We start from the raw sequence: 10,525 nt of genomic DNA, 5'->3' as shown, positions 1-10,525 counted from the left end.
AAAACAATTACAAAGCACACAACAAGGTTTCCAAAACTGATTTATGGAGAAACAGCCCCACACAGTGGTCCCATCCCGGTGACAACACGGCGCAGCTCAGAGCGGCGGCTTCCTCCGGTCCTGGCCCTGCTGCGGGTGCGCCGGCCCTGCTCCAGCCACCCTGAGCCAGAGCCGACGCCCGAGACGGACAGCAACTCCCCCCACCTCACCTGCCGGCTGTCAGGGCGTGGGATTTCAAGATTTCAAGATCAAGCAGCAGAAATGTGTTTCTTCTCCAAGTAGGCTACATTATCTCAAATAACAACCAAAAGTAAAATAGGCTAAAAAAGCAAAGGTTCTGACCCCTTCCTATGTTTTGGCAGGTCTCCCTGTGAGCACACAAAGGACCTGAAGAGGGGATGTCTTCCAAACCTCAGGGTCACCGCCGGTCACCCACACCTCCCGAAGGCTGGCCTGCAGGCCGCCGAGCCGTAAATGGCAGACAGCACTCGGCAATTTGGCACCGTCTTGTTCCCGCTCGCGGCTGCAGGTTGACCACACCCTGGCTTATTCCTACTCTCGCAACACTTCTGAGAACGTATAGTCAGATGATGTCCCAGACCTCCCAAAAGTAAGAACAGGGAGGTCAGCCTATGTTACCTCTGGGACTGGCCAAGGACTGGGGTGCGCGAGCCGCCAGCCAGGGAGGTCTGTCTGAGACGCTCCCGCAAGCATTCCTAAAAGTTAGAGCACAAAGACAGAGACAGAATGAGGGCTTCTGACAGAACAGGGCAGCTTCCTCAAAGCACCGGGTCTACACGGGGAGCTTGTCTTCAACATACCCGACTCCGCGGGCACGAGGAGCTCAGAAATTCCGAGATTCCCGCGACCGGGTTCGCCAAGTCAAGGGATGGAGCAGGCTCCCCTCCGTCACTGCTGGTGAGTACTACAGCAGTGTGAGAACACATGGGCCCCCCCACAAACTAACACCAGCCCTGAACCGCTGCAGCTGCTGGGGCATGGAGGATGAGCTGCTAAGGGAGCGGCCACAGCAGGAAACCCCAGGTGCTCGGAAGGAGAACGTCCAATGGGCCGACTCGCTCGGAGCTTGCTCTGCAGGAAGTGGGGAACGGAGGCCGGCCTGCTCCTGAAACTAGCCTGCGCTGGGAGCGCTCCCACCCTCCACCTTGGCCAAGAGGAACGCCAGGGGTACAGACGCCCAGCCTAAGCTGCTTGGGATGCAGCAGGAGGGGAGGGAGGGAGGGGTGAGAGGCTGCAGCCCTCAGCACCAGCCACAGCGAGCCAGCTGCCCAGACGGAGGGACCGAGGGGTGAGGACAGGAAGGGAGGCCCAGCTTGGATTGTGGGAGGAAGGATTCTGGAACTCCCACCACCACGAAGCCTCCAAACGTGCTCCCACCCAGCAGACACTGCAGGTCTGAGCTGGGTGGGCCGACAAAACCAGGCAGACCACCAAGCCTGAGTCACATAGCCAAAAAGTAAGGTCATTTACAAAAGCCTCCTGCAGTGAACATTCAGGGCCAATACGTAAGAATCTCCGAGGATTCCCATCTGAAATCTCCGAACACGTCACTTCCCGTCAAGTAGCAGAACAGCAGCACATGCCCAGGTACGCAGACGCGCACTGAAGCTCCTCTCCTCCACTCACCTCACAGCAGCACAGGGGCAAGTAAGGTGCTGCCAACCAGGGAAGATGTCCAGACCCACCCAGTCCACCGCCACCTTCCCCGAATCAAGCACCACACGGGCACAGACAGTCCCTAACTTGGGTCATTCGGGCTCCTTGTGGGGACCTGCATTATCAAACTCCCAGCTGCCTTCAGGCTTCCAACCATGACTTCAGCCTTCCTGAATCCCCACCTGCACTGAACTGCCGGCTGGAAGCTGACCAGATGGGCTGCCTGCCCGCTGTGCCCTAAGGCACGGCCGCTGGGGCTGGTTTGCACAGGTTCTGCACACTCGCCTACCGAACCAGAAACCAGAACTGGCCACTGTTCCACCACGTGGGAAACAAGACGTATGCTGGATGCCCGGCTGTACAGGTGACAAGCCCTCGCCCAGGCCGCTGCCACGCTGGTCGGCCCCACAGGGCCCTGCCGGAAACCAGAGACAGGCACCCACGTGAAGGCAGCCAACAGCCACCGCTAGCGGAAACCATGGAGAGGCCCACACTCCACAGGCAGGTGCCACTGTGTGGGTTCGAGGCTGGTTTTTCATCAGAAAGGCTCACCTTCAATCTGAGTGGGCTTTACAGACAAGGGGAGGCCTCGAGCGGAGCGGTCTTCGAGCAAGCCTCAGGCTCAGGTGAAACGTGGAGCATGGCACCCGTGCGCCCCGCTGGCCTGCACCTGTTCTCCCTGAGGCTTCACGGCCGCGGCTACCACCATGCACGAGTAGCCGTGCTTGGCACGGGACACAGAGTAACAGCCACAAGGGGGGCAGGCTTGACAGCACTTGGAGGCTCCGTCCTGCAGAAGACACAAAAACTGGGACCGCGTCTCAGGTCCTGCTAGAAGGATGTGGGAGGTAAGCCACGGTGTCTCCAACAGCCGGCCAGAGGGGACCCCACCCTCTCGGCTTGCCTCCTTCCCGAGTCAGGAGTCTGGGAAGAACCTCCTAGAAGGTCTACCTTTGGGGAACCATGCCCCAGAGCTATCAATTCTACGATTCTGGAAAGCAAAGGAAGTTCAAAGTTGCCAAGGTACTGAAGCTAGAGCAATAGGGATTTTTTATTTTTTTAAAAAAGGCCAGTCAGGGAGAAATTTGTCAGGAAAACATGTTTCATGGGACGTCTCATGTTGGTCTCTACATGAAGGCACCACAAAGCTGCCCCCTTCCCTGGGGTCCCTTGCCCCCAGCATGAGGGCTCAGCACAGTCCACCCAGCAAGGACGAGCAACAGAGAGGGAGACAAGGTCGGCTGCCTCCCCAATGAAGCCGCCCCCCATGGAAGGTGAGCGTTGCGGTAGCTCTCTGCAGGCTGGAGGCGGAGCTGCAACTAATTTTGGGGGGTCTACGTGCATTTAGGGCTCTGTTGTTCAGGAGACACTAAGATCAGCAGAGACCTTACAGTGGGTCCCCAAACGCGGGTGTCAGTGGGACACAGGCACAGCACCCTCAGAAGGGTCCGTGCTTAGGGTCTCCACCCTGGAGGGCCCCAAGAGGCCCCGGTCTCCAAAGTGCATTCCATACGTGGGGGGGTGACTTCTAGAAAGCTGCCCTGTTCCCCGCAGAGGGGTTCCAAAGTCATCTGTGCAACCACTCTGCTGCTTACACCCTTCCAAGAACAGCACCTGTGTATGCTATGCAAATGGGAAAATGCAGGGTTGCTTCAGAAGACGTGGCCCTGCCAAATTCTGGGGCAGGTTCTGGGACAAGTGGTTCAGCTAGAGGTTCTGACACCAGAGCATGGGCAGGAGGTGGGTGGGGGATGTGCAAACAAACGGCCTGTCTGGAACTGGCTGCAGCGAAGGTCTTGACTCTAAAGTGGAGAGAGGCCAGGGTCTCCAAGCTGCCGTTCCCTACCGGCCCCCATCACTGACCCCACTGCACTGACACTCAAACATGTCAGAGGTGAAATGCTTTTGTCCAAAATCCAAGCAGGGTAGTAGAGAAAAGAGAATTCAGTCCAGGGTCCTGGCCCAGCATCCCCGACACCCCCCACCACCGGAGCTCCCTTTGTGCATATACTGCCCCACGCCCCGGCTGCCCTTGCTCAGGCCCTTGCCAGCCTGTAACCGCTTTCGCTCCCCTCCTGCAGAGGGGCTGGCACACCCCCCCCCCCCACAATCCTCCTTATCAGCCCCCAGGGTAGCTCGGCCTGTCCCTTGAAAACTGCCAGCAGGCCAAGGACAAACCCAATTTCTCCACTTGAGTTGTTCACAAAACTCTGCAGCCAGCCCTCTCAATCAGTCCTGTCCTGGTTCTTTCTCTTTCTTTCTTTTCGTAACACATGCTTCCTATGAGCTCCTGAGGACACACGCAAATGTCGCACACTCCATACAAAGAGTCTCGGGGTGCCTGGGCCAAGACCCCTACAAGGTGGATGTTCTGGTCGGAGGCCAAATCTCCAGAGTGCATGCTGCTTCCTCTCCCAGGTGCAGGACCCGGGGCCCTGGGAGCCGCCCCGCAGGGAAGTGGCCCGTCAGGAGGTCAGAGACTGGATGTTCTTGAGCATCTCCTCGAAGGCCTGTGGGGACGGCGCCTCTGCGTTCCGGAAGGTGGCCTGCACCCTGCTGTACAGGCTGAAGGATTTCAGCTCCAGCCAGATGAACCCAAACCGGTCCTCGTCGAACAGGATGAAGACCCCAGGGGTGCGTTCAGGGCTGGTGAAGCCGTGGCCGGCAATGAGGCCTGTCCCATAAAAACTGTGCAGAGACAAGAGGGAAGGTGCAGGGAGGAGAGTGAGAGGGGCCCCGACCCACCCCGTTGGCCCCCTGCTGCAGCACCCCCACACCACAGGCCAGCCCTCCTCCCCGCCAGCAGGAAGCAGGAAGCAGCAAGTCACGGCGCTTGAGAGAGTCCATCGCTTGGACCACCGCGCAACTCTAAGTGCCCAGTGCCCAGAGTTGCAGGCCCACGGCCAGGCTCACCCTGCCTGCCGACCACCGCTCTCCACCAGCTCTCCCGGCTAAAGAAAGAGGGTCTCAAGCAGCCCCCCACATAATTCCATCCCAAAGTACACCTTCATAAAGCTGGCCCCGATGACCAAAATCGGAATTCCCAGGACAGTTTTGTCGGCATGGGAACAACTCAAATATAATCAATAAAGACTTATTGGCACGCAACTATCAGGAAGTAAGAAGGCAGAACTTCCCGATACCCGTTAGGGCCAAGTTTCAAGTTTCGAGAGCAACGTGAGACTGAGATGCACATACGTCTTCCGGCCAAGAAACTGGAGCGTACCCAGATAATGAGGAGCCGGGGGCCCAGTCTCCCAGCGCACAGAATGGCGCCCGCACCCCGACCCTTGGCCACCATGCCGAGGCTCCTCTGCGCTGAAAGGAGAGCAGGCCTGTGCGCGAGGGCACAGGGTTCATGCGATTCTCAGGTGGGGAAAGTAGCACAAGCACCCACAAGGAGGCAAAGTGACGCCCACTGAGTTTAGTACCAGAGGCAGCCACGTCCTGCGCCCATGCCATGGCAAGGCCTCGCAGACACGCAAACCATACCGGGAAGGGACCACAGCACCCCCCTCCCGGGTCACAGAGCCCAATGTGCCACACGTCCCGTGCTTCCACCACAGGGCTGGCCCGAGAGCACCCAACTGAGCCCACTGAGCTCTTGCCGGCCATGAGACATGAAGGCCAGGCAGCTGTGATGCCAAGGGATGGACAGGTCATCCCCTCAAAACGTCCCCTATGGCAACTGTACAGGAGAACTTTTGTCAAGGACGGAATGTTCTAGACCTGCACTGTCTAATACACATGTGGCTGCTGGCACCTAAAATGTGGCCAGTGGGAAGGAGGACCCGAATCTGAGGTTTGATTCATTCTGGTTCATCGATACCTAGGACGCCCTGAAGTGTAGAGGGCTGGGGCAGGGATGTCCTCAGCATCAGTGGGGGCCTGAGTGGCTAAGGGCAGTGGCCGCAGACAAAACCATAAGAACAGCAGTCAAGAAAAGAGCAAGCCAGCCCTGGGGCAGAATGCGCTGCCAGCCCTCGGCGCACACTTTCTGAGCCGGGAGAGAAACCACAGGAAGACATGGAGAGCTGACACTGGAGTGCGCTCAGCAGGGGCCGGAGGGAGACCCCCAACAGGCCTTACCTACGAGGACATCCAAGTGAACTTGAGCCGGCTTCTAGGGGGACAGGTGTGGAACACCCCCCCCCCAACCAGCTGCTTTCAATGCCACCTGCAGACTCACCTGTCTGCCCTTCACCTGACTGATGAGGCGACAGAAGGCACTCGGAAGGAGGCCTCACGCCTGGTGGTTCTTAATAAGCCCCCTCGGAGGTTCCCGGACGTGAGAGCTCGGGAGCCTCTCAAGTCTGTGCAGCCCAGGGAAGGGCACTGTCCGCCCGAGCCCCAGCTGGGACTCAGACGGAGCCCCCATGCCAGCCAGCACTGAGCCCGGCCCCCACAGCCCGTCTCCATGCCGGGTGGGGAGGCAGGACTCCCCGGAAGGCCTGAAGCGGCCCGCCCTGACATTCTCACCACATCCTGCAGGTGCGGGGATAGTCCTCGTTCCTCGAGCTCACGCCCACGGGCAACACGAACGGCTGTCCCTGCCCGGACTGGGCGGGCTGCTCAGGTGCAGGGGCGGCCGCACCTGCGGCCTCTCCATCGCCAGGCTCCCCGACCTTCTCAGGAGGCGGCTCCACACTGGGCTGGGCAGGGCCCCGCTGGGGCTCCCGGGGGCTCTGCTGGCCGCGGCCCTCGCCGCCCCCGAGCCCGTCCTCCTGCTGCTGCTGCTCCTGGCGCACCTGCTCCCGAACCTCCAGGACGATGCGGGACAGCTCGTTGAAGTTGCGGAGGCTCTCCACATCGGGCAGCTGGATGCGGCGCATGAGGTCAATCTCCACCGTCTGCTGCCCGGCGGGGATGTTGGGGTCACCCTGAGGAGCGAGCGTGCAGCCATCAGCAGGGCTCGGGGACCGGCAGAGACGCACTCTGTGCGATTTCCTGCCTAGATGACACGTCTGGCCAAATGAGCTCACTGCAGCGTTCCCACCGACTTAGCAGCATGCCTTCTGAAGTGAGAGTATGTCAGACCGTACATAATAAGCGCCCACAGCAGGCACCCCCATCTGCGAAGGGATCTTTGAAAACAGGGGCTAACAGTACCTGAGTGACCTCGGGAAGTGCACAGACATCCGGCATAGTGGCTCACGTGCACTTGAGACCTCCAGGAATCAAAACCTCCCCATTCTAGAACACTGGGGCTTAGAGAAGGGCACACACCCTCCCAGGGCCAGGCAGCAGGGCCAGACCTGTCTGCCTGGAACACAAACACTCCTGAGCCTGAACCTGGGAGGCCCTCCAGGCCCTGCAGCTACACCGGGGCCCCAGTGCTGGGCTCCACACACAAGGAGCCTTCCCAGAGCACAGGGACCCTGGCCGATCAAGGTCCAAGAGCATAGCTTCGTGAGAACTAAGAAGAGGCACTGCTCCCCAGGACACTTTAGTGCACCTGTCGGAAAGACACCCCAATTATGCAACTATGCAAATGACAGGTGAGCACAGTGTGATGGTGTCCCTGGAGCAGGTCCAACGGCCAATTTCTTCAAGACCCCCCTTCAGCTCAACAGCCCTCCAAACTGTGTTTGTCAGCCGCTCAGGCCAGGATGGCAGCGGGCACGTGTAATAATGCAGGAGGTCTCCAATGTGCCCATACCGTACAGTCCAGGGGGCGCTCCCCATTGAATCAGAATCTCTAGGGCCCAGCATCAGGGTTTTCTCAACATCCCCAGGGATTCCGTGTGTGGCCAGGACTGAGAGCCATGGGTAAAGCCACCTTGGAAATGCTCCCAATTCCCAGGAGGTCTTGGGAAATTCAAGTCCTGGTTCAGTGGGTGTGGGTGGGGCCCGACGATCTGCACCCCCAGCACACTCCCCAGGGCAGGGGCGCCCACTCTGAGTAGCCAGGGTGCAGCCCGAGGCACACGACCCACAGCCAAGCAGATGGAGGTCACGGAGCGGGGCCGCCAGGGCAGCGCTGGACTCACCGTGATCTTGGTGCCCCTGGCACGCGTCCCATGGAAGCTGAGCATGACGATCTCCAGGCCATGGCTGCCGTAAGTGCCTTTGAAGAGGCCGGGCCTGATGAGGTCGTCTGGGCGGCCGGGCGGGAGGTAGATGCGGCGGTACGTCAGGCAGTTGCTGTGGGGGGCGGGTGCATGAGAGCAGCTCAGGGGGCGGGGGAAGCACAGAGCTCACTTGCCTGCCTGCTGTGTGAGGGAGGGCAGACAGGGCAGGGAGGCCAGCACAGCCAAGCTGAGGCTCCTGCCAGGCCAGGGGGTGCCCCCCAAAACACACAAAGGGCACGTGTTCGCCCAACCGGCACCACAAGGGAACTGGGGTGGGGAACACTCTCTGAAGAGGGAAAGGGTGCCGCTCCTGCTCCGGCACCGGGACACAGGAACCCCTGAGACTGCAAAGGGGATGTTCTCGTGTCACGGGGACGGGGTGCGGGGCGGGGGCCGAGGCAGGGAGAGCAACTAGGAGAGGAGGTCGTCCCCGGAAGACGTGAGGATGCGGGGAAACCACCCTGAGGCTCCGGCACACAGGCCAGGCTCTTAGAGCACACGGCTGGTAGGTGACGGTAAATCAGACAGAAAACAGATACCAAGGTAGGGCGGCGGGGTTTGGGGAGGGGCATAGAGACTGTGCTCACAGTACCCAGAGAGAGAGACTGTGCTCACAATACCCACAGGGGGCACTGCACTTACTCGTACTGACTGGTGTAGATAAACTTCATCAGGATGAGCTCCTGCATGTGCTCATGGAAAATGTCCTCCAGCGTCCGCCCCCATTCTTCCCTTAGCCACGTTCGGAATTCCTTCCAAGAGAGCACAGATCATGAAAACCACCACCAACTCGCATGGAGGACTGCTCACCGTGGCACTAAGTGGGTAAAAGCAGCATTCTTACAGCTGGGTGATGCCTTGGGCACGCCGGTGCCAAAGTCCTAGCGGGGTGGAAGGGATGGAGACAAGGCTGGACCAGAGGAGGGGGCTACCACACTCTGGCCTCTGAGTCCCTGGCCTCCTTCCTGTGGAGGTCAGCCACCAAAGAAAAGTCAGAGGCTCTGGTCCCCACTTTCCCAGAGCACACAGGCCTAGACTTCAACAGGCAACAACGGGGACTGGGGGGTCCCTTCAGACAAGGCCGGGGCCACAGCCCGTGTCCGGAGCTCCTGGGTAGGAGCCATGTGAGCCTCACTTCTGTGCCCACCCACGGGACACACAGTGTCTACGCCAAGCCTGGTTTGGGGGCTTCTAGGAAAGCGGGAGCACAGCAGGACTCTTGCCGCTAACCCCCATGCTGGTCACATTGGCCAGAGCGGCTTTTTGCCGCTGACGATGAAGTACAGGACAGGTACGGCCGGGGTGGGGGGCCAAGGGAGGGGCCTTCATAGTTATAGTACACGTTCAGAAAGTTCATTCGTGAAAAGGGAGCTTTTATAAACACTGTGTCCTCAAAGCTCATTCATTCATTATGGGATCAAACAATGTGAAGAAGAGTTGGTGCTTAATAGCTTGATTCTGCACATTTAACTTAATCCACAGCTCTGAGTTCCTAGCTCAATACAGTGTTTCTAAGGACCATCCGGAGTTAGCTCTGCAAGCAGAAGCAAACCCGACTTAACAACAACAACAAACCAAGAGAGCTATAATCCATCAGCTGCTTTAATACGTTCCTGCCCAGACTCTGGCCACGCACAGAAACCCTTCGCTGCAGTGACCGGAGCGCAAGCCACGGGGCCACAGCTCGTTATGTACAAATCAACTGAAAGTTTCTATACCAGCAGCACGAAGTTGGAAAATGAAAAATTTTAAGTCCTATTTCCATCAGCCTCAGACAACATGTGACTTGGGAACACATATTAGGAAGAACGTGCAGGACCCCTACTCTGACAGTCACAGGACTGCCGGAAGGAAACGGAGTCACCACCACGATACAGGTGCCCATGGACCTCAGGACCAGCACCAAGCCAGCAATTCTCTCCAAAGTCATCGATGGATTCAACGCCATGACAGTCCCGGTCCCACCAGGATCTCTGTACAAACTGACAAGCCGATTCTGAAATTCTTATGGAAATGGAAAGAACCCACAATGCCCAAAGCAATCTCGCAAAAGAACAAAGCTGCAGGACCATGCCCCAGTTCCCAGTAGGACTTACTATAAAGCTGCGGTAATCAAGACAGTAGTACAAACAACAGGGTCAACAAATATATCAATGGAATGAAACAGACAGCCCAGAAACAGACCCATTTACCTGGTCGGCTGCTTTCTGACAAATACATCCAAGCCACCCAACGAGAAAGGAACAGTCTCTTCCACAAATGACACTTCAGCAACTGGACATCCATACGGAGAAAAGGAACCATGATCCCTGCCTCACACCACACACAAGAAATAATTCTAGACGGGCCACAGACCCAAACACAGCGTGAAGCTACCAAACTTCTGAAAAGGAGACTCTTTGCAACTTAGAGATAGGCAAAGTCTTTTAAGACACAGAAAACAATAACCATAAAAAACCTGACAAATTAGACTTCAACAAAACCTTCCACTCAAATGGAGTAAGGCCCTAAAGAATCAAGCAGATAACTGAGAGATAAAAATGGAAGTGAGCTAATGTAACAAACAAGGGTTTTGTTACCACGGTGAGTAATCAGACTTGAGCTAAATACCATGAGGTTGGCTTGTGAGGAGTCATAATCTCATTGACTTTGCATGAAAAGGTCAGAGTCATTAGAAATACCAACCAGACCCAATTACTCAGAACACAGACCTTTGAGATATGTTCATTATGAAATTATCTCATGAGAAATGCATGCACAAGGAAAAACACAGGGGC

At 57.6% G+C, this 10,525-nt stretch overlaps 1 protein-coding gene across 4 annotated transcripts in view; it reads right to left on the bottom strand.

Moving 5' to 3' along the window:
* Nucleotides 1-24: 24 nt before the first annotated feature.
* Nucleotides 25-10,525, bottom strand: part of FBXO31 (F-box protein 31) — a 41,880-nt gene continuing 31,379 nt past the window's right edge. For all 4 annotated transcript variants that reach the window (XM_026494642.4, XM_026494643.4, XM_044382340.3 and 1 more), the window contains 4 exons: nt 8,391-8,500; nt 7,668-7,821; nt 6,157-6,557; nt 25-4,365 (listed from right to left, as the gene is read on the bottom strand). In XM_026494642.4, the coding sequence (XP_026350427.1) occupies nt 4,143-4,365; nt 6,157-6,557; nt 7,668-7,821; nt 8,391-8,500 (888 nt within the window). In that variant the 3' untranslated portion in view covers nt 25-4,142. The remainder of the gene's footprint in view (nt 4,366-6,156; nt 6,558-7,667; nt 7,822-8,390; nt 8,501-10,525) is intronic.

The sequence above is a fragment of the Ursus arctos genome, unplaced genomic scaffold (assembly GCF_023065955.2).
Source record: "Ursus arctos isolate Adak ecotype North America unplaced genomic scaffold, UrsArc2.0 scaffold_19, whole genome shotgun sequence".
NCBI classification, from domain to species: domain Eukaryota; kingdom Metazoa; phylum Chordata; class Mammalia; order Carnivora; family Ursidae; genus Ursus; species Ursus arctos.
This window is presented reverse-complemented; position numbering and strand designations above follow the sequence as displayed.